This window comes from Rhamphochromis sp. 'chilingali', assembly GCF_963969265.1.
Source record: "Rhamphochromis sp. 'chilingali' genome assembly, chromosome: 6".
In the NCBI taxonomy this organism is placed as follows: domain Eukaryota; kingdom Metazoa; phylum Chordata; class Actinopteri; order Cichliformes; family Cichlidae; genus Rhamphochromis; species Rhamphochromis sp. 'chilingali'.
The window spans coordinates 37070446-37097676 of record NC_137933.1 but is presented as its reverse complement, the minus strand read 5'-3'; the positions used below and the strand labels follow the sequence as shown (position 1 = coordinate 37097676).

Below are 27231 nucleotides of genomic sequence, written 5' to 3'. Positions count from 1 at the left end.
GATGAGACATCTGAGGTTATAATATGCCACAACAGTAATGGATCTTTGACATGAAAAATGAAGACAAGTTAGACGTGGAGAAATCTTAATTATTGAGACACTCGCTATTAGGTTGAATTCATTAACTGACTTCAAAATTGAATTTCTGTGCAGGCATAACAAACTCAATGCCACTCTAAATCGTGACCGACATCTTAAATTAGCATCGGGTTTAAAACGAATTAAAATAAATTGCAAATATCTGCAGTGCTAATGTGGTCAAGTACAAGATTATATTCCCATGTTGTGAGTGTGCGATAATCACATGGTTTGGATTGTACTAAGATGCAACCATTCAAAAACAATGTATTCCATAATAAATAAAAGGGCCCAATAATAAATCAACCATAATTTGTCTGCAAGGAGTGGAGGTAGTCAAGGTGGATGAGTTTAAATACCTGGGATCAACCATCCAAAGCAACAGAGAGCTGAAGAAGAGACTGCAGGCAGGGTGGAGTGGGTGGAGATGAGTATGAGGTGTGACAGAAGGATATTAGCAAGAGGGAAATGGAAGGTTTACAAAGTAAAACCTGCTATGATGGATTGCTTGGAGATGGTGTCACTGACAAAAAACAGGAGATTGAGCTGAAGTGGCAGAATTGAAAGATTCTCAGATTTATTTATAAATGAGTATATCAGAGGGACCTCAAGTCCAATGCTTTCGAGACAAATTAGAGAACCAAGGCTGAGATATTTTGGACATGTGCAGAGGAAGGATAGTGGATATACTGGACAAAGGATGTTAAAGATGGAGCTGCCAGGCGGGATGAAAACAGATAACGTTTATGGATATAGTGGAGGATGACATACGGAAGACTGATGTGACAGAGGAGGATGCTATGAAGAGGGTGACATGGGGGCAGATGATCTGCTGTGGTGATCCCTAAAGGGAGCGGCCAAAAGAAGAAGATTCAGTGAGCATAAAGAGAAACAGAAAGTTCGCTTTTCATTAACAGACTGTAAAAACAGGATGGCAGTTTGAGCTCATAAACTGAGTTTAAACTTTTATATGTGAAGGTGTAACTATAGGGCCAGTTATAAAATGGCAAGAAATTGTTCAAGCTTTGTCTAAATTAACTTTAATTAAATGATTAATATTTGCTAAAATAAATAAATGAATGAATGAATAAATAAGAGAAGAAGAAAAATGAAAAGGAAATCGAGTGTTTACTCTCGTGTGTAAGCTCATCAGTCATCAAGCACATCCACGCCAGGGGGCACCAGCGGACACGCGGCGGGTCTGACTTTCCGGAAATGGAGACACGAGGCGAGCCAAACATTTTCCACCGGCTCCTTCTCTCTTTGTCCATCCAGCTCCTGTCGAAGCAACATCAACAGCAACACCATGTCGAATGTTGTCGACACGAAATTGTACGACATCCTCGGAGTGTCTCCGTCTGCAACTGAAAATGAGCTGAAAAAGGTAAATACATGGGAGATAATTTGCGGGATTATATATTGCGTTTAAGCTTCAAAGTCTTAAAAGTGCCTCAATCAGGAAATGCGTTGCTATGCGAAGCTAACTAACATTAGCAGTGAATCAGGCTGACCGGCCTGGATATTCATGTGACAGTCGGGCTGTGTCGTTTATGAGTTCAATAAATGTTTTATTTTTCTTTCACAGTTTAGCTACGATCGACTAGGAAAACGTATGTTTTTCATTTTGTTAATGTGAAAAAGGTCAACCGAAACCAAGGCTAGCTCGTACGCATCAAACGATTGACCTCACGCTAGCTTTAGCTTAAGTGTTTGTCGCGAAACCAGCCAAACTAGTCCTTGATTTTGTGTTTGACAAACGGTGGAAATAGATTCCTAACACGTAGTGATCAAAATGAGCCGAAGAATCCAAGTTTGATATTTATTCAGCGGTTTTGTTTTTTTATTTAAATTTGGTTGGGTTTTTTTTCTCCCAACCGGCGTGTGATGTTTTTTTTTTAACTGGCCATGCTAGACTAGACTAAATTGATGTTCACCGACCTCTTGTTTATTAGCACATTATCGGATAACTTTATTACGCTGTCATATTTTCATCTTAAACGTTATCGTTACCCCGTCCGTGCTTGGCGAGAAGATATGCTAATTAGCTTAGAAGCGTTAGCACTGAAATTGTCAGACATTTTGAGTTGCCTTTTTTCACTAAAGGGTAATTCCCGGGGATGGGTGCGTGGAAATGGTGAATAGCAGTCGTCGCTACTAAACCAGTTATGGATTATTGTTGGGAGAAAATGATTTTTTTAAAGCCGAGACAGAAAGTGCGTGGCCGGCCAGGTTTGTTCGGGGAGGGAGGCACGTGTGATTGCGTAAACCGTAGATAAGCTTCCTTCATGTGTGTTGGAGTCATGTCGACGCAAGTTTCCCGTAAACAACGCATGCCCAATGTAAAACTTGCTAGCTAATGGAGTTATCTCTGTTTTTTGTTATTGTCTAGGCATACCGGAAACTCGCAAAAGAATATCATCCCGACAAGAACCCTAATTCTGGAGATAAGGTAACTCCTCCGTGGCAGCCTCCACCTGGTTTACAGTGGAGCTGGTCATCATATGTCCAGATGAGTTATGCGATTATGTTTGTTTTAATTATGTTTGAAATTAAAAAACGTGATTGGGAAAACAATAAAAAGCTAAAAAGTCTGTTTTCATTTTATGCACCAAATTCTAATGTATGTGTACTTAATTACTCTGTTTCGTTTATTGATTTGCAGATTTTCTTTCTTTTGTTTTTTGGATGTTTATTAAAATTAGTCCTTTGGATAAAGTGCAATGTGTTGCTATCAGTGTTATGTATAACTAAAGAAGAAAAATAGTTTAAAATGTTTAAGTAAAACATTTTAAACATAGAGAACATGTTCTCTCATAGAGATGTGCCTAGTATTTTGTGTATCTGAAGCTTTAATGTATCTTTCAGTCCTGTTATGACAGGAGTTACTTCCCGTTTTAGTTTTACTTTTGCTTTGTGGTGATTTCGCTTTAAGCCTTTACATTTCATTAAGGGTTTAAATTGTTATTGAACATTGAGCTGAAGTTGGAAGAGCCCTTTCCACAGCTGTGCTTAACATTCGCATTAGTTTCTAATGTAGATTTTGGAATGTTTATTGAAAGGTGTGGGGGGGGGGGGGGGATTACAAGCCTCTCTTTCATCATCCCCAATATGGCAGTGAGAGATTTTCTCAGCAGGAAATTGTTGCCAACAGGAAAATGGCAACTTTAGAGTCTTAAGCCTGGAGGCAGTGTTCATAATAATGAAAGCATTTGAGTTTTGGAAATGGTGTGTCCTACCGAGAATATCCTTTACACTGGCTGTGAGATTAACTTGTAACTCATGCTGAACGTCACATTTTATCTTCAAAGCAAATGGAAGCTAGATGTTATTCTTTTTAACTATTAGTTTTCTTTCTAATTTTTTTTTTTTATTGGAGACCTAAGAGTGTTGGTAAAGTTTGTATAGGTCAGTTGAAACTTTGAGTTACTGTTTTGACAGGTAATCAATTTGCTGTGAATTTGCTCTGAAGTCTTATGTTTTGGAGAGCTGAAATTGTACCCAAGACTTCTGTCCCCCTCGGGTGTTTTAGATGGAGCCAAAGGAAAATCCCAAGTGTTATTTATTTTTCACCAGTTTAGTTGATTGGTGTCTGCTTTCCATAAGCTTAAGACACATTTTTATTTAATGGTTCTAAAATGAACCCCAGACTGTATGTGTGGCTGGATCTAAGTGGGTCAGTTAATTGTTTTGTCAAATCCCAAAAGCCATTTTGAAACAGGCCGTTCCCTTCGTCCAGTTAATTTTATTTTATTTTTTGTCTTGTCTCCGTTTCTGGTCTTCTCAAAATGTAGTTCAAAGAAATCAGCTTTGCCTATGAGGTGCTAACTAACCCTGAAAAGAAAGAACTTTATGATCGCTATGGAGAACAAGGCTTGCGGGAAGGTGGCGGGGGTGGCCCAGGGATGGACGATATCTTCTCCCACATCTTTGGAGGTGGACTCTTTGGCTTCATGGGTGGACAGAGCAGTCGATCCAGGAATGGAGGTCGGAGGAGAGGAGAAGACATGGTCCATCCACTCAAGTAAGACCTAGCTTGGAAACTCAGATGTACTACATTAAATTGATTTAATGTTTTTGTGTTTGCAATTAATTAAAATTGCTCTTGATGTGCAGCACAACTATTTTATCTTGCATCAGTTGATATCATGTTTTTTTTCTGTAGGGTTTCACTGGAGGACCTTTACAATGGAAAAACAACTAAACTACAACTTAGCAAGAATGTACTCTGTAGCACTTGCAATGGGTGAGTAGTATAACCAACATCTTGCTGTTATTTCTGCTTGATAGTTTAGATATTAACAGTTTTAATCCTGGGATATTTGTTGGTTATTACAACAAATCCATCTGTGGCTTTGTGTGAATACAGGCAGGGAGGCAAGACGGGTGCTGTACAAAAGTGTACGGCGTGTAGGGGGCGTGGCATGCGCATCATGATCAGACAGCTGGCCCCGGGTATGGTCCAACAGATGCAGTCAGTGTGTACTGATTGTAATGGAGAGGGTAAGTGCCACAGTGATGTAAACCATGACTAAGCACTTGCGTGTTTTATTGATCTGCACAGATCTCTGATCCTGTGTTTTATTTAATCTGCCCCAGGTGAGGTGATCAGTGAGAAAGACCGCTGTAAAAAATGCGAGGGCAAGAAAGTCGTGAAGGAGGTGAAGATTCTGGAGGTGCATGTGGACAAAGGCATGAAGCATGGCCAGAAAATTACCTTTGGAGGAGAAGCTGACCAGGCACCTGGCGTTGAACCTGGGGATATAGTTCTTGTCCTGCAAGAAAAAGAGCACGAGGTACATGGGGGGAGTCTGATTCATGTTATCCTTTCCCTCGTAACCCATGCATACTCTGTAATAGGAGGTGATGGTTTTAACATTATTTTGAGCAGTCTATTCTCCTTTTGTGTTTTTTGTATGTCAGTTGCTAATTACTTCACTCCCATAAAAAGGTGAACTTCTTCTAATCCAGCTCCTCACACCTGACCAAAGCTTCCTGTTGCATTCTTTTGATGTCAAACTGTTGATTCTGTTTTCACTAATGGCCAAAATCTCATAGTCTCAGCTGGTTCGTAAAATGTATGTATAACACAGTATAACACAGTACATGTGTGGGTGTGCAGAGGTGACGAATTTACGCACAACTTAAATAAGCATCAAAGAAGTGGAAATAAAATCTCAGAGACGTTGGAGTTAGTCATGCAGAATTTGTATATTTCAATTTTTTTTTAAATAAGTTTTAATTACATTTTGATTTTTGTTTTGATTTCAGGGTGTTTTTTAAATAAATTTGGTTAGTTTTGGCGTGTTTATAAATGTTTAGTTTTAATCTTTAATTATTTTAACACAGAGGATATTTATCTAGGAGCAGATTTTAACATTTTGGAATGAGTGTTATAGCAGCAGAGTGTCAGGCTGGTGTAGAGGTTAGTATTATCATTCCCTGGGGTGTTTCTGCATGGAGTTGGCATGTTCTGCCTGTGGGAACTCAAGCTTCCTCCCACAGTCCAGACAGACACGTAAGGTGAATAAGTTATTCTAACAGGTGAATTATGCTTCTGTGTTAGATCTGTGTCGTACCTTACGTCATAACCAGGACCCTATTATTATTTTTTTATTTTTTTTTCCCTACAACATAACGTTGTAGGTAACGTTTCATGATTTCATTTTTAATTATGATGCTTGGGTTTTTACCCCCTCCCATCCCACCTGATGTGGTTTAACAATGCACTTTTTGCATACAACCTGGGTACATCTGTGAGCATTGTGGTAACTTGGAGCGTTGCATACAGTTTGGAAGGCATTTGGGGGGCAATCTATAGCATTTTCAGTTTGCTCTAGTAAATTCACTTAGTGTAGTAGATGGACGACCTGGTCATTGTTTCTCTGTCTATGGCATTATGCTTCACCTAACTTTCATACTAACATGCCAACCTCCTGCAGCGCTGATGGATAATAATTTTATGGGTCTTAGGTAGGGCTGGGCCATATCATACCGTTCACGGTAATACCGGTATAATGTCGGGCAACGATAAGAAAATGAAATATCGCGATAGAATATGGGTGAAACTGATACAGATTAGAAAAATATGATTTCTGTATCAGTCATAGTTTTGTGAGCTGTCAGAGCCTAAAATGCAACATTACTAAGGTTGATAGTTTTTAATTAATTTTATCTCATAAAAGCTGCAATTGTCTTGATCAGATATCATGTCAAATAATTTCTTATGTGTTGAGGCACCCCTCCTTATGCAATACGAGATTTAAATAATTGTTTTAGCACTTTGAGCACTCAAAAGCCTAAGTCATGTGTTATATAGTGTTTGATTGTGGGCTAAATGGTGCACCTGCTGTGGAATATATACAGCTGTTGTTCGTGAGTTTATGATTCATGAGTAAGCTACTGATTTAAAACACCCCCTCTGTTTGCAATAATTCAAGAAATACAATTTAAGATTTTCTTACTTTATCACAGAAAATTCTAACAGGGAAAAAAAGTCTGTATTTCAGTGCATATAAGAAGGAAAACATTATACATTGAGTTTTTATAATTAAATCGTATTATGCCTTAATGTTGAATTTCTTTGGTAGCAAAACGTCTTGATGCATTCTCAATCATCCAGGAAAGTAAATCTCCAAAAAGTTGATTCTGTTCATCTGGACGTAGCGTTTTGTGGGAGAAATGTTTCGTCACTCATCAAAGTGACTTCTTCAGTCTCAGCTGACCGCAGGTTTCCCCAATCTTATAAACCGTACATTTGCATAATGACTGAAACCAGCCCACTGAAGGATGCAAATTCTCATTACCACTGATCAAAGACCACTGATCAATGGCCATGAGTACCATTCACAGAGAGTTGGGGAATGGCTGCAATTACAGCATTGTAAGATGGCAAAAGATGGGTGTGCCGTGGGCTCCCCAGCCTAAGGGTTCATCTTTCGGCATCTTACAATGCTGTGATTGCAGCCACACAGTGGACCAAAGGAAAAAGGATTTTGTGTAGTAGCTGAACACAGTGTTCCTGGAAATGAAGAAAAGGAGTGTTTCTGTTCACTGAAAAATCAGCGCTTATGATTCTACATGGTTGAAGTGTTGAGTTCCTGGTTTGCATTAACAACGCTTGTAGCTGGATGCCAAAAAGTGATGGGTGTCCTCTCATGAAATAAAGTTATATTGACATCATGAGTGGTGGATTGATAGGCTAATCAGTCTTGTGATGCTGATCTTTTTTTCAAGAGCAATTCAACTAAATGTTGTAATTTTAATAAAACAGACAAATCGTAATGAAGCTTATTTGTCGTAATGGTGCCAAATTCAGAAATATGCAAGCCACTTACCTTACTCGGCTGAGGTAAATAAAGACCCTGGTAAATGTTAAAGGAAATGGGTTGTGGATGGTTTTGGCTTAACTAGAACACCACCCAGAGCTTCAGGAGTGCCTCTGGCTCCTTCTCCCACAGGATGTCTATCTTTAATGTCAAAATATGTCATTCATAGACATCTGTAGCATAATGAGTTGGTACAGCCAGCAGCAACAACACATAAAACACTGATCATGGAACATCAGTACTCTTTATGAAATGGCACTATATCAAAAGGTCTGAAAATCATTTGAAGTAGTACAATAAAAAGTATTTAAGAGGCATTAAAAAACTACTTGTCTGTGTATACAGGAATACATTCTGACAGCATCCTATTGAGTAAATTAGTAACTTTTTTGTGCTATACTTGTTTGTACTATTGATTTCTAACAAATGCTCTAAGGCAGAGGTGTTTAGTGTTCGGATACAATACAGTTTACAAAAATGTGATGGTGCGAACTTAATTGTTTTCTAATAATTAATAAAAAATAATTAAAATTGACAAAGCATTACAGTGCCAAAAAAGCTAGCTTGTGGAACAGTGTGAATTTAAAGTACAAGGCCTCTACTGAGTGTTCCATTATGGGTTGATGTTTGTCTTGTTAATTCTAGCCTTTTGATAAGATATTTATTTGCCTGTCAGTTTAGTGTGCAGGAGTTCTTAAAGCTGTTGTGTAACGCATTTTACTGCAACATAAGAAAGAAATGTTACAAAACTCCAAGTTCATAGCCTCCCCCAATGTCTTGACTGCCAAATTACACCATGAAGAAGCATTGTCACACAGTCAATTATAGCTGTCACAGATGACGAGCTCAAAAGACACTGTCAGAGAAAATGATTCTGACCACTTTAAAAGGCTATCAGTCACAGACAAAAGCAATTTGTTCTGACAATTATCTGTTACCGTGTTTAATGTGGTTTTTATGAGAGAATAGGCTTCAGCGATGAGAACTCTTTGGATTATTGGAATAAAAAAAACTTTTTTTTCCCCCCTAAAATTGACTAACTTCTGCTTTAGCCCCAGCTTTATTCAAAGGTAATGATATACAGTGACATGCTTTCCCACACTGTCATATTTGGTATATCAGGAAATGATGCTTTGTTTGTTTGGTTTGTTTGTTTTTAAATCTGTTAGAACTGTGACGATTTCATCTATTAACAGATATTACTAACAATCTCTCTCTATTTTCAGACATATAGACGAGATGGCAATGACCTCTTCATGAACCACAAGATTGGGCTGGTGGAGGCGCTGTGTGGTTTCCAGTTTATGTTGAAACATTTAGATGGAAGACAAATTGTTGTTAAGTACCCTGCTGGCAAAGTCATTGAACCAGGTAAACATCCATTTTTAACATTGCTTTTCTTACTGAATTTGTCAGGAACAGACTGCATCATTATTCAAAGCTCTGACGTGGTTGCCAGATAAGTGTATTAGCCTAGCAGGTGTCCAGCTTTGGGCTTTATTGGCAGAGAGTTTCTATCATTGTAAAGATGTTCTTCACACTAACACTGGGGGGTGGGTTTACCCTAAATCCCCAGTGCTGGAAATACTGTTTAGAAAAATGTGATTAAGTCTAATTTTAAACAAACGGCACTCTTTTCTAGGCTCTGTCAGGATGGTGCGGGGAGAAGGCATGCCACAGTACCGAAACCCTTTCGAGAAAGGAGATCTTTATATCAAGTTTGATGTCCAGTTTCCTGACAACAATTGGATCAGCCCTGAGAAACTTGGGGTATGACAGATTTGTGCTTTTAATTTACTGTCTTTAATCTTCTAATTTTGATTTGTCTCATTATAGACAAAGACCAAAGCTCATTCTTCGTACTTAGAAGTAATTACAAAACTGTCCTTCATAGGCAATTTTTTTTCCTCCATATAATTAGATTAAGACATTAAAACTATATTCCAAACAGACTTAAGTCAGCGAGTCATTTACAGTTGAGTTCAAATATATTATTTAAATCAGACTTGCCCATCAGGCCTCTGAGGGGGCATCAGTGATGGCAGCACACGGAGGCAGTAAATAGATTTGCTCTTTTATTAGCGGCTTTGAAACAAGCAAGGAAAAAGGGAAATATTGGCAGCAGTGTTGATGGAGAAAGGCCACAGCACACCTTACTTTGAACAACAGCTGCTTTAACTTGAAAAATATACATGATTTTCAGACAGCTCAGCAGTGAGTTAGCTGTCTGACCTGTAACATGTTCACATGTAGGACTGCTGTTTTTCTTGGGTGGAAAGCAATTTATATGTGTACGGTTAGTGGGGAGAAACCCAAGGTGCATGTTTTCTCAAATGATTTTTTCTACTATGTCTTCAGAGTCCGTCACATAATCTGGTTTTGGTCTGAAGAGAAAGTATGACCTGTTTGTTTGTTGTCGTTGTTTTAAAGAGGGGGGGAAAGATATTAATTTCATTCAGACTTCCATTCAGCGATTTGATTCCTTCTTGTGATGAATGTGAAAGTACTTAAATTCTGTCACGCTTGTCTTTCTGGCTGAGGATGGAAGTGAATTTCTTCCTGAGACAGCACCCCTTCTCGCTCTCTCTCTCCTTGTAGCAGTGCACTCATGACCCCACAACCTTCTGACACCAGAGAATGGTTAGAAATCCCAATGAAGCTGCCTGTTAAAGCTGTATTTTGAAAATTGTTTTCCCTGTGAAGGAGCTGGAAGACATGCTGCCCTCACGGTCAGAGCCACCCATCATCAGTGGAGACACGGAGGAGGTCGACCTGCAAGATTATGACGTCAGCCAGAGCTCGTCATCTGGTAACCGCAGAGAGGCTTACAATGACAGCTCGGACGAAGAGGGCAGCCACCACGGCTCGGGAGTACAGTGTGCCCACCAGTAATCTCATGCGCTTTCCCACTCTGACATATACACATACAGACGCACACAACCCATGAGCTAGATGGGAGAAAATGTATGAGTTGCAGACTAAACAAAGGCAGGTCAGGCTCAGTAGCTCCTCAGACACAGATCACAATCACACTGACTCGTGCACAAGTTGTTGATTGTTTGAAATATTGTGCCCTTGAATCATTTTGATTTTTGTCTGAGGAACTAACACTGGTGCAGCCAGAGACAGATCTAGACACTTTAAACAGCAACTTTAGGTAAAAATTCATATAAAATATTTAAGATGTAATGAAACAAGTGGTCGCCTCAGTGAACACCATGTTAGGATGACGATCTTCTGTTCATACAGACTTCACCCACCCACCTTTCTCTTCCTCTGTCATGGCTGATAGTCCAGTGTCCTGCTAATTGGAGCTCAAGATCAGTAAAAAGGAATGTTTCTTTGTGACATGGGTTCTGTTTTCATAGTATTTACATTAATTTAAAAGACTAACCAATGTGCAAAGACAAAGCAGCTGAGCAACGTGACATGCAGATCCTCGGACTTATGCATTCATGGACTTGTCGACTCGGCGCCATTTGTAGGATTTGTTTTCTGATTTTTACAGCTTTAGTTTCTTTCTAGGTTTTTACGTGTTGTTGTTGTTTTTTTTTTTTGTTTTTTTTCCCCTGTCTTTACTTTTTAATTCGAACAGAAATTTCATTAAGTGTGTATATCACTGAAGTGGTTGTTGGTAAGCTTCATCAGCTGCTGTATTTCAAGGCTGTGTGATTTAAAAATAAATAAATAAATAAAAACCTATAGTCTGTACCTGTGCTGAGACCATGTGCATGTACAAAGCTTTGGTTCCCGCACTTGTCAAACATCCAATAAAGCAGCACACTTCTCAAGAAATGTCTATGAAGTTGTTGAATAAACTGTTGAAATATCATTCGTAGTGTGTTACATTGATTTTTGCAATGTTTTTCTTTTTGCCACCAGAAGTAGTAGGCTAGAAATAAGTTGAAGCCATCAGAGTTTTGAAATGGCTCACTAAGGGAAAAAAGCTGTTCTTTCTATACACAATGTGTCAATGACGAGAACTAATCCAAGGATCCTGCCAACTATTCTCTGGAGGTACTGTATGACTAAATCAAAAAACATTTCCATCCTCAGTCAGCTGTCATCAGTGAACGGGATCGCACACTGTCCTAAAAGCAGTCTGAGTGGAAAGACATGCCAATGAAACTACAATGCTGTGACCTCTGTAGTTCTTGAAGAGGCAGCTGATCACTGCTTCTTCCATTAGTATTTGTGTACAGTGTAAACTGTTGAATGGGTTGAGAAGCACGCATATATACATGCATATACATTTCAACTGGTCATGCTGGTAGCTTTGGTTAGTGGTGCTGATTTAAGTAGTGTTGCCATTTAAGTGTCCTGTGATGTGGTTTATTGACTTCAATGTGAGGAACCCTTAGTGACCTGAACATCGGGCATCTATCGGCCCTTTCAGTGTCATTTAAAGAGTGAAACAGCTAAAACCAAGCTATTTAGTGTGGATCATGTCCTACCTGTGCCAATGACCCTTGTGTTTAACAAATCTCAGCTACGTCTTCTTTGTAATCATCAAACTTTTATTAGAGTTCAGAAAAACCTGTGTAAATGCTGGTATCTGATAGGTCACTGAGGAATTTCCTTCATCAGTGCTTGTTTTAGAGGGCTCCTGACATTTGTATTCTATTGGAAAATGCAGTAAGTTATGAGCCATCAAACAAATATGGAACAATGCAAAATAGTGATAATATTGAAGAAGTCACTTGTTGACCCATTAGCGGGGGGCCCTTAAACAGTTCATTTTTTGGTGGTCATAGTAGTAATGCTAGCGAAGGAGGCAAGGGTTTTGTGTTGCAGTGTGGTGCAGATTAACAGAAAACAAAAATCTGTTTTACAGTTTTCCCAAATTTGGGGATAGTGGAGTATGTAGGAAATGTAAGAAAGTTAAAATGACAATCTAGTAAAAGTCTTTTATTTTAATTTTAACAAGTACATAAGTAATAACAAAATCATTTTATTTCCAATTTTGCTGTGTCAGTGTGAAAAACAATCGTTATTATTTATGGTTATCATGTAAGTTTAAAGACAAGCTTAGACAGCATTTTCACATTGACTTTTCATTATGGAAAGGATGGAATTTTCTTTAGTGCTAAGTCAGTTTTAATTTATGGCAAAGATGAAGTTAGCTACTTCACTGTAGAAGCAAACCCTAAAGTGCTTAGTAAAAGGGTGCCGAACATAAGGCCCGGGGGGTGTAAACGGCCGTCAAAGACTCAAAATGCATCCAGTTGATTGCTTTGGATAGGTGCATTTTCATAAATTTGAGCCTACCCCTTTTCCTATTTATAAGGACCGCCCCATGGCCTTTCATACTTATTTACCAATGTATTAGACAGAATCTTTTTTTATTTTATTTCACCATCTACTATACTTACTATACTATACTACACTCTTGGTTTTATAATGACAATTTAACCCCCGAAATGTCAGACTGACAGATTTCTTTCTTCATACTGTTGACATTGCACTTGTTTTTGTTATATTATAGCATTAAACATGTAGTAAACTTCTTTGTACTAGAAAGATCAGTTTCACTGGTCCAGCTAGCTTAAATCAACGTCCATTGACTAGATGGACTTAAACAATGAATAACAAAATACAAGGAAACTTAGACCCAAACTAATAACAGCTACAACAAGAACTTAAGAAAGCTTCAACATACCTAAGAAAAGAAATATAGCAATAAACCCTGACAAATTGGTAACTCTTTGAAGTGTTACTGGGCATTCACAATCAGTCACTTTGTGCAGTGAGTCAAAGCATTGGGTGGACTGCATCAGGCTAAACTAAATTGATAGAATTGAGTGGACTCGTACTTATAAGAGAGTTAGAACAACAACTAAAAAAACTTAGAATATTCTGAAAAGAACTAATATAGGTTAACTGGGAGGAGCGGTGAAAATTAAGATGGAACAGAGGTGGAGGAAGACGATGTTACATCATGTGAGGAGCAGCAGTATCCCTCCTCCAGAACAAGTGAAAGTATTTTTTCTTCTTTTTTAGGCACTGTTCCATGAGCACTTTTTTTCTCAAGGATAAGGTTTGTCAACTCATGGATTATTTCTGCATTTTCTTTCTCAAGTTTCTTGCATCTTTTCTCCACATCTTCTAATTCTGCTTCATGTGTTTTCTGTTGTTGCTTTTGCACCTGGATTTTAGTGTTCTTGTTCTTCAAGTAGTTAGAAAGTTCCTGAAGTTCTGTGTTTTTTCTCAGCATTTCATTGATGCTACTCTGCATCTCTGAGCATTGTTTTTCCGGCTTTTTCTTTTCTCCCTCCAGTTCAGTTGTTTTGTACTTCCTTTTTGTTTTGTTTTTTCCTCTGAAGAACAAGTTTTTCTTCTTTCTGTTTCATGCTCCTTCTCTTGAAGTATTTCTTGATTTTTGAGCAGTGTTTCATCAAGAGTTATTTGGAGCACCTTGTATTTTTCTCATCTCTTCAAGTTTGCAATCCATTTCTTTCTGTTGTGTGTCCTGTTGTTCTTTTTCTCGAAGAAAATCTTTATTTCTGTGCAGTGTTTTGTCGAGCCTTAATTAAAGCACTCTGGATTTTCCCCCCCATGTCTTCAAGCTTGGTGTCCATTCCTTTCTGTTTTATCTCTTGTTGGTTTCTCTCTTGGAGCAGCTGTTGATTTTTGTGCAATGTTTTGTTATGCTTTACCTGCAGCCTTGGAGTTTGGACTGCATGTCTCTCTGCTCGATGTCCTGTTGTTTCTTCTCTTGGTGGATTTCTTTATTTTTTCCAGAGCTTCATCAAGCTTTACTTGCAAGCCTTCGTTGTGTTTCTCTGTGTTCTGAAGCTTGCAATCCGTTTCTTTCTGTTTCATGTCCTGTTGCTTCTTCTCTTGAAGCATCTCTTGATTTTTCAGCAGTTTCACTAAGAGTTATTTGGTGCATTTTATATTTTTCCTCTTTCTCTTGAGGTTTGCAATCCATTTCTTTCTGTTGTGTGTCCTGTTGTTCTTTTCTTGAAGAAACTTTATGTCTGTGCAGTGTTTTATTGAGCTTTATTTGGAGCACTCTGGATTTTTCCTTCATGTCTTCAAGCTTGCTGTCCATTTCTTTCTTTGAACTCTATGTCCTGTTTGTTTTTTTCTCTTGGAAGATTTCATTATTTTTTTCCAGAGCTTGATCAAGCTTTTCTCGGAGCTCCTGATTCTTTTTGTCTTGCAGAGCCCATTGTTTCTCCTCAATAATACCTTCTTTTTCTTGAAGCTGGTAGGACTGTTTTTTTTTTTTCATTCAGCACTCTTTCACTCATTTTCTTGCCTCAGGGACATAATCTTTTCTCTGTTCATGAGATTTTCATTCTGCATTTCTTCAAAGCGCTTCTCCTCTAGTTGTACGTGTTCACCCCAAGGAAGAGAGCTGAGGTAAGGGTCTAGGGGTTCATCCCATGGAAGACAGCTGGGGTCAACTTCTTGTCTTTCTTGATCATTTCTCTGTATCTTTTATATATATATATTTTAATTATTCAACTTTATTCAACAAAAATTTACAATGTATTTCAATCGGGAGACCCTTCAAATCCTCATTCAACTTATTCGTCTTTCAACTCTAACTACTTCCACATATGTTGACCCACAGATACCATTTAAACTTTAAAACGAAGTCAAGCTATTCAGCTTGTATTTATCTTTTCAATATCTTTTATACTTTTTTATTCAGTTCCAGTTTAAGTTTCATGCTTTATTTTCTAATGTACATTTTAAACATGCTCGGCTACTTGCCAGCGTCAAAACCCCTGAAATACAGACACACAGAGACATACACTCACACAGGGAGAGAGAGACAGACAAACACACAAGGAAATACAGACACACAGAGACATACACTCACACAGAAACACACACATACATGTGCGCGCACACACACAGCGCAAATATTCAGTTTTTTTCTCATCTACATTTTAAACATCTTCAGCTACTTTCCAACTTTGAAACTTCTTCATCTGTGTGAACTTTAGCTTTCAACAGTTCTACACTTCAGCCTTCAGGTGAATGTTTCGTCCTATTTCAGCTCATTCAACATTTTTAACAACATTCAGCAGCCATTTCAGCTCAAAACATTCAACTATCAGCATTTACACTGCAGTTTCTTCAGAAAATGCATTTTCTAGTTCTAAATGTACTAGTTAATAGTAAATACGCGACATTCTATGCAAAACCTTATTGATGGGAATCAAAAGCGTAATATTTTTGCTTAAATTTGAAATAATCTACAGGGAATTGTAATACACACTATCATCTTTTTCGCTTAAGTGTGCTGTGTATTTCAACCCTGTACTCTTACAATACTGAATCCACACCGAAGACACTGCTGCACTGCACTGTTTCTTACACTTTAAAGTTATGCTTTAGTGTCATCTCATATTTATGCTTCCGTTTGACTAAGCCACGTTAATCTCTCCTTTTAGTTGATTGATTTGGATAAATGTAACTTAACGGTGTACTGCTAATTATAACATTTTAGCCCTTCGTATTTTCTAGTACCTAAAAAATAAGATAAAAAAATAAAAGGGGACAACTTTATATATCACGTCGCATTCACAGGAGAATACATGTAATACACTGAACATAGCAGTGACGTCATTGGACCCATGTATTTCACTATTCATAAATGCCCTTTTCGACAGTTTCCGTCAGCGGCGCCGTGGCTTAGTTGGTTAAAGCGCCTGTCTAGTAAACAGGAGATCCTGGGTTCGAATCCCAGCGGTGCCTTTTATTTCTTTCTTTTCAGTTGTTTCTTTTGTTGTTCAGTGTGCACCATTTGTCATAACTTTACATTTACATAGTACTTTTCTCTCAGCAAAACACTTTTCCAGGTGTATGTGAAACTCAAAATACGTTATTAAATTAAAAGGGACTCTATAATTTATTTTAAAGTCCAACTTGCAGTACAAGAGTTTAACCACACGAGGGCGAAAGTGAAAGGGCATACTCATAAAAGAATCAGAGCACAAGCGGGCGAGAGGGAGAAGATTGTTATGTATCTTTCCTACCAGAAGCCGTCTACGTAATTCTGTATTTCAGTTCAATATATAAAGTTTCATCTGGAGAAAGAGGGGACAAGGCTTAAGAATTATGTGAGCCACTTTTTTTCATTTAAGATGTGGAAAGCTGAGTAGAGTCAGCCAAAGTTAGAGCGGAAGTAGTCTTCAAGAAAACAAAAAATTTCTAGCTTTGCATCTCAACTGTAATTTTAAACTACAAATCCAAACCCTATATAATCTTGATTTTTATATCTAAGACTATAGTCTATAAGACGTTTAGTTTTATAATGCTGCAAAACTTAACGTTTGCCACGAAGCCTTTATTTTGAAGGGAGTAACAAGAAGCCGCATCGCTAGTTGGAGCTAACTTGATCGTAGCGTCTTGGCTACCGCTGCAAAAGAAGGACACAATGCCTTTTCACGGCAAGGAGGAGCTCTAGCTGTGTCCAGGCTGAACGCAGATGCCGGAGCTAGTGTGGATCGCACAGATGTGGAGCGAACAGCGAAACGCGTGTGGGAGATAATAGCAGAGGTCCCCGCCGGACCATGGGACTGACGGTACTGCCCCTGCTGCTGCCTCTTCTCGGGCTGCTGTGGCTCCGCTGTGCTCTGCTCTGTGCAGGTGAGAAACAACAATGCGTCTCTACACCGCTGTGATGTTTTAGACGGAGGCTTGTTCTAATTAGTTTAGAAAGCTCTGCCTGTGATGTTCATGAACACATGATGGCATGCACAAGTGATCCGCATTGCCCGGTGAAATGTAAGTGGCCATGCTTTTCTATTTCTTGATCCGTGTTCGCATCTTTACGGGAGATCCGGTAATTTACAAAGCTCCTACTATGATTACATCAGTGACTATCAGAGCGGAGCGTCTCTGTGTTCACACCCGAGCAGCAGCAGTGGGTGTTATTTTGTCTACTACTGTGTGTCTCTGATTAAGTGATCTGATAGATGAAGACGGTTTGTTTTCATTGTTTTGATTGGATGGAGGGAGAGCACAGAGGCTATCGTTGTGCAGAAACCTGCGGGATTATTGATCTGTGGTGGGTAAATGATCACGGTTAGTGTGGAAACATGGACGCGCTTTCGCAAATGTGATACTGCTGCTATCGGCATTACATCACTGCTTCTCTGCAGCCAGTCAACCCCACGGTCCCCTCCTCCCCCCTCCATTGTCATACACTGCACTTAATTGGCATTTAAATAAAGAGGAAGGCTGCTAAAGGGACACAGAGTGAGAGTTTGGAGGTGTGTGTGTGATCCAGGTGTTAACATTGTGTGGGGTCGAGGGTTCTGGACTGTGTCTTCATTATGGGGACAGAAAGCCAGTCCAGATAATTCAGGTCTTCAAAAATTAAGATAAAGGGATATGTTCAGGTTAGGTTTTTGGGTTAGACAAGTTGTAGTTAGGGTAAGATCATGAATGTTAAGTCAGGGTGATGTGAGACTGAGGAGAGAAGAGATTTGCACGATTAAAGGGGAACACACCATCCCAACTCAGGAACCTTCAAGCTTTGAGGTTGGCTGATGTGTCCAGTGTGCATGTTGTCCTTATGCCTGGTGCTCCAGCCTGTGTTGCTGTCTGTTCCCCTGTGCTGGCAACCTGTCCAGGATGTCCACGAGTCTAGTCGGATAAGCGGTTTAAAAAGCAAAAAGTCAAAAAAAGAATTGATGTTTTCACACATAAAGTTCTAGGGTGATTGAAGTTGCATGCACAAATACACACACAAGCTGCAACTGCATTCAGTATCTCCACATTTTACCTGAGCTCATGATTATGTGTGGTTTTTGAGAACAATGCAGATTAAAAACTGAAGGGCTTAATGCTGAAGTGCAACCTTAATCCACTTGTTTCTCTCAGGTACGCTTCACTGTAATCAGAGCAGGAAATTAAAAAGGGACATTTACATGCCTTAAAAGCTATAAATGCAATTTCAAATGTTTTTGTAAAAAAACAAACAAAACTTAATATCCCTTTATACACATTTCAGTGAAAGTTTGGCATGGTTTACTCCATTACATTTGTTTGAAAGCTATTAAACTACAGGTTTGATATATGTTAAGCTAGAAAACACACAAATATTATCAGCACCACTGAGGTTTACATCACCTAACCCAAGGTAGCTCCTAAAAAAAACTACGGGAAGTTTTTTCACATCTAATAATTCCAGCGTGATGCTAATAGTCAGCCACGGGATCGACATAATAATCTCCTTTAAGGAACATTTTACAGCTGATCTTCATTAAATGTGAATGCAGCGTCAAAACCTATAGATGTAGTTTTCCCACCACTATCTATTAGTGTGTCTTGTGTTGTTACGTTTTGTGTATTCACCTTTCACTGATAAAACACTATTTTAATATTTTGATGACTCTATTGGCGTCTGAGCTGGAGTTGTTCTTGGCTGCAGTGCATTTTGGAGTCTCTGGATGTCATAGAGAAAAGGTTTGCTCCCTGAGCAACTATTGTTGGTGAACTGTTCATGTTCTGTAGTTTAAGCATAAAACAGCAGCTAAATCTTATTTTTTTACATCTGTTGGTAAACCAAAAATAGTGAGTTAATGTGAATTTTCTTTCTCTCTCTCTTTCTCTCTGTGATCAGATTTTTCCAGCATCTGAGTTTGAAAGTAGATGAAACACAAACACAACAGTCAAAATGTGCTTCAGTTCTCTTATTCATTGTACCAAACAACAGCATTGTGTAGCAGCTTGGTCCAGCCCAGTATGTGTAGGTATTTATGTGTGTGCTAAGTTAGTGTGGATAGTCGATATCCGCACTTAAACGATTCCTCCCTCCGCCACCCTGCTTCACTCTGCTGACTTTACTGATTCATCAAGTAAGCCAGAAACAAACAGCACTAAGCAGCAGACTCCCTGCTGTGTGTCAGCGCTGGATCATAGTTGAGCTAATGTTCTGTCTCTGTGGTTTTGGTTAATTAAGAGGCTTGTTAGACAGCGTTTCCTTGCATGTGTTTCATTCTTTCTGTGGCATTAAGCAGTAATGCGATGATTAATGCGCCTGCTCTATATTATTGCTTTCAGCACAAGAATGAAATGAGATACTTCCCATTCCACATTTATGTTGCAGATTATGATGCCGGTAACTTGATCGCTGCGCCTTTACTTAGAAAAACAACAGGATTCAGTGCCTGCACACCACACAGAGGTTTGCGTGTTAGTCCTGGAGCTTTTCCTGGCCTGCTCACACATTTGTGTTGCTCCCTGGAGTAATGGTGTGATGGCAGCAGGAGATGCTGTTGCCTTGGCTGCCAGTTTGGCTGCTGCTTCTGTTTAAAGCTCCATCTGATCAGCGTGGAGCTTCCCCACAATGGCACTAAGGTCATTTGTCTTGTCAGTGAATCGTTTAGTGTTTTTTGTAGCGGTCACAAATAAAAGAATGAGGATAAAACGGTTTATAGAGTGTGGAAGCCAACATTTTGGTAATGCTCGATGTCTGCCAAGTGTTCGTGTTCTTAGTTCTGATGTGCACAAGGAGCATTCAGACCGACCTCCCTAATATGTATGCTGCCATCCCCCCTGTCTTTTTTGAGACAGGCTGCAGCGAGCAAGTGGAGATCCATACAGAGCGGAGGGGTGTGATCTACAGCCCTTCCTGGCCTTTAAACTACCCAGCTGGGGTCAACTGCAGCTGGCATATTCAGGGGGGTCAAGGAGAAGTTATTACCATCAGGTAGAGTCCCTGAAACATACGCTGCATACATATGATATTTCTATAACCGAGTCACCTAAACTCATGTTCCATGCTCCAGTTTCCGTAACTTCGACCTGGCGGAGTCAGGAAAATGCATGGGAGACTGGCTCCTGCTGACACCTACGTGGAAGAGAGAATCCAGGCTATGTGGCTCGGTGCTGCCGCAGCCCTTCATCTCCACCAGGGGGCGTGTTTGGCTCTTCTTCCACTCTCAAGCCAACAGCTCTGGGCAAGCCCAGGGCTTCCGACTCTCTTACATCAGAGGTAAGCTGGAGAATATTTGCATATTGCTTATCCACTCCATAAACATACCAGAGTGCGTGAAAATATTAGAAATACCTCTACAGTTTAATCCATTAGCAACACCCACTGCAAATTCATTATTAAATAAAATGAAATAAAATAATAAATAAATAAAAAAAATAAAATAAAATGAGTTATCATGTTTATAACATTTACGTCAGGGCCACCTGCAGTATTTTATATTTGAACATAAGCATCTGTTCTGGGACCTCCCCATGCTTCTATGCGCATATGTGGAAAACACGAGGTGGGTAAAGTAGCAGCAGAATCTCTGTGCAGACCAGAGCATGCATCAGTAACAGCAGTTATAACAACATAGAGGTCAAGATGCAGCATTAAAACAGAGATTTAATAAAGCCATAATAAAGTTTTGTGAGGGTTGAATTAATAGAGCTGTTTTGTATGTTTACACAGGGTTACTGCTTGGTTTGTTTTGATATGATCATCCACAATACTAATGCATTTTTTTTTGTTATGGTTTGTCTTTTTTTAAAAAGCTGAGAAAAGCCTAAAACCTGTGATATTGATTGCAGTTGGACATGGCAGACAGATGAGACTGGCAACTATCTCTTGGGGGGTAAAAGTGATGTTTTAGCAGCTAACCAGACATATTCTTTTTTAGGTCACCTAGGTCAGAGCAGCTGTCAGTCAGATGAATTCCTCTGTGGGAATGGGAAGTGTCTTCCTCGCTCCTGGAAGTGCAACGGTCAGGATGAATGTGGGGATGCCTCGGATGAACGCAGCTGCTTGCCGACTCCCACTGAGGCGCAGCCGGGCCTCTGCCCCTTTGGCTCTCTGCCGTGCACCGAGGCCCAGTCCACCCGATGCCTGCCCGCGGGCCTGCGCTGTAACGGAGCCCGGGACTGCCACGATGGAAGTGACGAACTGGGTTGCCCTGACACTACTTGTGGCAAACGTCTGGGGAACTTTTATGGCTCGTTTGCCTCTCCCGATTTTTTCCGTGCGAACCGTAGCGGCGACACTGAGCTGAGATGCTCCTGGTTGTTGGACACTCAGGACCCTAAGCCCATTGTTCTGCAGCTGGACCTGCAGCTGGGGCCTGGAGATTTGCTGCATGTCTATGACGGCCTGCTGCAGCGAGCGGAGCATCTGTTACAGGTGTTGTCATATCACAACAACAGGCGGCCCGCCCTGTTGGAGTCGAGCCGGGGACAGATGAGCGTTTTGTACATGGCCCAGCCTCACAGTCCGGGGCATGGTTTCAATGCTACATATCAGGTACTGAGGTTGGCTAATGTTCATTTCATTCATCGTTTATTCTCATCTATCCTTTGAAATTCTTTCAACCTCTTTTTTTAAAGTTGTTTAAAACTTTTAATTTGTCAAAAGTTACAGTGTTTTTCTTTTTTAATCCAAAGTAACTGATTTAGAAACAGTAACTGCTCTTTTTGTTCAGAAAACACAGTCAGTTAAGTATAGTACAAGTTGTCCCTTCTGTGTCTAGACAGTGATGCATTTCTCCTCCATCCTACCAGGTGAAAGGTTACTGTTTTCCTGGCGAGCGTCCCTGCGGCAGTGATCAGGGCTGTTACTCTGAACGCCAGCGCTGTGACGGCTACTGGCACTGCCCATCTGGTCGAGATGAGGAGGGCTGTCCGATGTGTCCAGATGGAGAGTTCCCCTGCGAGGGTGGTACAGGAATGTGTTACCCAGCCTCTGAACGCTGCAACAACCAGAAGAGGTGTCCAGATGGGTCGGACGAGAAGAACTGCTACGATTGCCAACCTGGAAACTTCCACTGTGGGACTAACCTGTGTATCTTTGAGACGTGGCGCTGTGACGGCCAGGAGGACTGTTTAGATGGAAGCGATGAGAGGGACTGCTTGGCAGCAGTGCCCAGGAAAGTGATCACAGCTGCCCTGATCGGCAGTCTGGTCTGCAGTCTCCTGTTGGTTATTGCTCTTGGCTGTGCCCTTAAACTGCACTCCCTCAGGAACCGAGAGTACAGGTGGGCCCTCATTCTGCCACTAAATGAATGTTAAGTCAGAGGAACGCTGGGATGGTGTTGATTGTTGCAGCTGCCAGAAACTGTAGAAGTGAAAGTATTTTTGTGGGTTTTCAAATAGTTTTCCTGATTTTTCCCTGATCCTGCTCTGTTTTTTCCTTCCTCACTCCTTTACAGAGCTTTTGAGACGCAGATGACTCACATGGAGGCCGACTTTGTCCAGAGAGAGGCTCCTCCTTCATATGGTCAGTTAATAGCCCAGGGTCTTATCCCTCCGGTGGAAGATTTTCCTGTATACAATCCCACCCAGGTAACAAATTCGCGCACACTAACAGACACTGGCGACGCTGCATTTAGAGAGAAATGAACTTCAGCGTGTTTCTGTTTTAATCCCCCGTCATCCAGGCTTCAGTGTTACAGAATCTTCGGTTGGCAATGCGCAGGCAGATAAGGCGTCACTCAACTCGCCGCTCCACTTCCTCCTCTTCCAGACGACGTCTAGGCCATCTTTGGAATCGCTTGTTCCGTAGTGGAGGACGAGGCAGAGGCCACGCCCCACTCCTGGATCCCCCTGGACCCACGCAGATCACACTAGGGCTTCACAGCTACCGGACTGTCGGGGAGCAGGGACCTCAGAACAGGGCCATGTCTGCAGGTGGGTCTGACGTAGTGGGTGTGGACCTGCCGGAGAGCCCTGCATCGCCTCTCTCCTTTCATTCAGTAGACAGTCCAGAGGAGGAAGAGGACCTGTCACCTGTCAGCAGAGATGGCAGCAGGGCTGCAGAGTCTTCACCTCCCACTCCTTGCCAGAGTGACTCCTCAGTACAAAGTGGACTTCCTCTCTCCCCCCAGGAAGCCTCTGTACCCCTGTGCCCACCCCGGGCATCTAGAAAATTGGTTCTGGAGCTTGCAGTTAACCTGAAGGGGGTTTCCTTAAGACGTTACTCCCCCTTAGGACCTTTGTCCCCTATTTCACCCCCTGTGTTTCCCAGCAGTTCCCAGACACCATCAACTCAACCTCAACCACAGGGTTCAGAGGTGACTTCACCCACCGAGCCCTTATTTTCCTCTGTGAAACCAGAGGACAGTGACAGCCAGTTTACTGTGAACGTGCCAAGCAGGGATGAGATGAAACCAGAGGCAAGAAGCAGCCTATGCAGGTTCGGCAGAAGCATCAGTGAAGAGGGAGGAGATTTAGGAAGGGAGACGCTGTGCTGAAAAGTTTAGGATGACGCTCTCCTCACTGTCGAGAGCTGGCAATTGCAATATCAGTTCTGATAAAGTGTCCTTGAGATGTGACTCCACCAGAGTCAGAGGTGAGAACCTGTACTTCAGCCTTTTGTTTGGAGGGGGTACAATATGAAACTCAATAAATATCACTCCATTTCATTATTTGAATGCATAAAATGTGCAGTTGCAAACAATTATGCACATGCAGTCTTATCCTAAGACGAATAAAACCAGCATTAGTCGTTCTTCCTGTAAATTGCTTTCTAAAGCTCATGCCAGAGCTTAACTACTTCATTTAAATGCAAACAGATAGCCCCAATTAGCCCGTTATGATATTTACCCTGAATTTGTTCCAAAAGATTAAATCCAGTTTTGGCCACAAGTACTAATACAACCCACTACTGGCAAAATGTATCTGAAATGCCAAAACAGCCTTTATGTCTTTACCCAAAGCCATTATGCACCGCTACATACTGTGAGCCATAACAGCCTAATGAGTGAACACACAAATTGATCTGATCGATCCTCTATTCTTGTTCCCTTTTATTGTTTATGTTAGTTGTTATTGTTTTATGACATCATTAATATGTCACGGCTGAGTGCATCAATTAAGGATGTTGTTGCTGAAATTTTACATTTTTTTTTTAAATATTGGCAACAAATCCTGTGATTTGTCCACATCAACCTTCTTAAAGACATAGCAGCAGTAAGGAGAGAAATCAGACAAAGCCGTGGACATCGAACAGAATAACACACGAGGTGCACTCGTGGAAGCAGGAGTTTGAAACTCTTATGTATTTATTCATTATTTAACACATTTTTGTAATTTCCTTATAAGATCTTATTTTACACATTGATAAATATGATGATAAATAGATGGAATATTGAGCTGAATATTGACTCTACATTTCCATGAAGAGTCAATATTCAATATTCAGGGATTGTTCAGGGATTTGTTCTTCATGGTTACATAATAACAGACCATTACAGATATCACTGGTTGATTTTGGTCTTGTTGTGCGTTTTGTTGACAGTAAGAAATGTCTTGAAATACAGCTTTGAACCGTGTCAGAAAAAGGTTTGATATTTTTTTTTAATAGGTTTTTATATTTTCCTGTGGAGAGTTTGATGAAAATAGCACACCTGGTAGTCTAGGTTACCCTAGTGCAGGCTAGGATAGTTTCTGTCTGAAGGCAGTCATTAAAGCTAGTTTTCCCCTCTGTTTTATAACCTTGTGCTAAGCTAAGTAGGTGCAAGCTATAGTATATATTTATAATTGAGAATTTGGAAGCTTATCTCCCAGAAAAAATATCAACTTTTCCTTTAACACTTGTGCAGTGTCAGTATTGATTCATCAGACATCATTTTGACCACTTTTAAGAAACATCAAGAACTTATTTATTCACTTTTATCAATTGTAGCTTTAGTTTTTATCTTCATGTATGATCAGTTTAATATAAGCCAAACTTGGATGAAGATTTACAAAGTGAGTCCAAGAATATTGCCTCTAACTCTGTTCAGCCTCTCATCCTTTTCATAATAAACCAAACCTGTCCCGTTAAACAAAGTCCATCCTTTTAAATGAACCCGACTTTATATATATATATATATATATACATATGTATATGAGTGTTTGCATTGACCTCCATTCAGTGCACTGACTGTATGTGAATGCCCAAGAAACTTTGGAAAGAGGAGCTTCACATGGAAATACTGTTTGTTCACTGTTCATCCCAGTCGATGACTGGGTCACCGTGGATGTCTGGACTGCTGGTTTATTCTGGTGGAAATTCAAATCTATGCTGTGGAATTTTCTAATACTGGACGCTTAAGCAAAGACCTCTATTTTCAAGTCTTCAGTGGAGACCTGTACAAAGTTTTGCTTTACGTTTCTCTTTCTGCCTTGAAGTTATTGCCTGTTTCTGGGCTGCTTTTTGACACTGGTAACATTTTGCTAATCACTGTTGGACCTTTAAAGAATGTACCAGTCTTCTTTTGTTATAAATATCAGTGATTCCCCCCTCCCACTTGTGCTGCAGGATATTTATACTAGAAGAATAAGAAGCCAATAAGTAGTGTGGGTTTGGAGCAAAAGAGAATTGACCAGAATGCCATTTCGTGTGGAAAAACTAGATTGTTCCTACTGTTTTTTTTTCTTTAAAATGAGCTGAATGTGCCATGCTACCCTACAAGTTTTGCCAAGAACAGCTGCTATATGTTATGTGCCATTAGAGATATCTCCATAGTCCTTCCAACTAATTTCTGCCTCATAATCTGTTCTCATCTCCAGTTCTTTCTTTGAAATATCAAAAAATAAGCTAATTATATTTATTTATAGTTTTACAGATGTTTTACTTGTGTTCTCTTGTACGTCTATTTAAAAAACATCCGTCCTCATTTAGCTTAAAGTGAAATCGTTTAGCTGCTGTCTGGAAAAAAAATGCGTATCTTGCTTTGTGATTTAGAGACATGCATTAAAAACGCCTTAATGGGGTTTTCCCTGTTGTTGCAATGGTCAAGGAGGGTTTATGAATCAACTCTGTGGTTTACCTGTTTGAAGAGATTAGATTTGTCTTTGTCTAGACAACACTCTTTTATACATGTCATGTGATTGTTAAATATGACTGATCTGGAGGTACAGTGCACTAATATGTCAGAAATCTCAGCTCTGGGATTATTACAGCGAAGAGTAAGAGAAAGGGAACCTTTCAGGTCTTCTTCCATTGTATTTAAGTAGTGATTTATTCAGGATGTAGTCATCAGCTTAAGGAGAGTCATGGTAATTTGGTACAATCTTTAGTGAAATTGTGTTACACTGACTGCTAATGTGGTTAGGTTGATGATTATGATCTGCCAGTTTAGATAAGTGTGTCTTTTCTGTTCCCTGAATTTCAGCGTTTATGCTTTAGCAAAATGTCTTCAGTATGCTTTAGTAATAGCTGTACGTTTGTATAGTTTTGTGCACAGGTAAGCACACTGGATTGTGGCCACTGGAAAGTAAAGTTCTGCTGAAAGCTTCTGTCTGATAATATCATCATTAGAGACTTGAGTTTGAAGCTTTGTTCCCTTCACAGGCTGAAGATGATGTTTGTTTCTCACGTTTTGAGAATTATGTTTGTATATTTTGTGCTGCAAGAGAAATGCTGCCATGGCATTGTTGGGTTTGCAGATCCAAAATTCTGTTTAATCTTCTGCTTATCATAATTTTCCTGTGCCTGCAATAAATAAACTTCAAAATTTATTTTCTGGGGTTTTTTTCTCTCTTCTTTTTAAAAAAATTTTTTTTTAACTCGTCGCCAAAAGACCAGTGAGTTAATGTGATGTGTGAGCGTAATGTGCACACAAACTATCCTCATTAGATTGTGCAATGAAAACAAAACATATAATTTGCTTTTCTGTGCTTTAAATGATACAATAACCTGTAAACTGTGGTGGATTGTACCTGGATGAGCTACTACGTCACTCGCATTCTGGTTTTTCATAGTAAAATGTACTATAGTAAACTGTTGTTGGCATCAAACTACTCAAAGTGCAACCACCAACGTACTACTGGTACATAGTTTATTTTGCACAGTAGTTACCTTTGACTGATCTTACTTCAAACTGTGAGGTGCAGAGCCACTGCAGGT

General features: G+C 40.0%; 2 protein-coding genes across 2 annotated transcripts; both read left to right on the top strand.

The window, feature by feature from the left end:
• Positions 1-1303: 1303 nt before the first annotated feature.
• On the top strand, positions 1304-11235 carry dnaja2a (DnaJ heat shock protein family (Hsp40) member A2a). The gene is made up of 9 exons (XM_080885840.1): positions 1304-1462; positions 2468-2527; positions 3870-4099; positions 4241-4321; positions 4445-4578; positions 4675-4871; positions 8630-8774; positions 9046-9173; positions 10107-11235. The coding sequence occupies exons 1-9, from the start codon at positions 1385-1387 to the stop codon at positions 10293-10295; spliced, it is 1242 nt and encodes a 413-aa protein (XP_080741966.1). The 5' UTR covers positions 1304-1384; the 3' UTR covers positions 10296-11235.
• Positions 11236-16433: 5198 nt separating this feature from the next.
• lrp3 (low density lipoprotein receptor-related protein 3) lies at positions 16434-26843 on the top strand. Its single transcript, XM_080884637.1, has 7 exons — positions 16434-17012; positions 19947-20082; positions 20162-20367; positions 21029-21645; positions 21903-22375; positions 22550-22682; positions 22778-26843. The coding sequence occupies exons 1-7, from the start codon at positions 16937-16939 to the stop codon at positions 23588-23590; spliced, it is 2454 nt and encodes an 817-aa protein (XP_080740763.1). The 5' UTR covers positions 16434-16936; the 3' UTR covers positions 23591-26843.
• Positions 26844-27231: the final 388 nt, after the last annotated feature.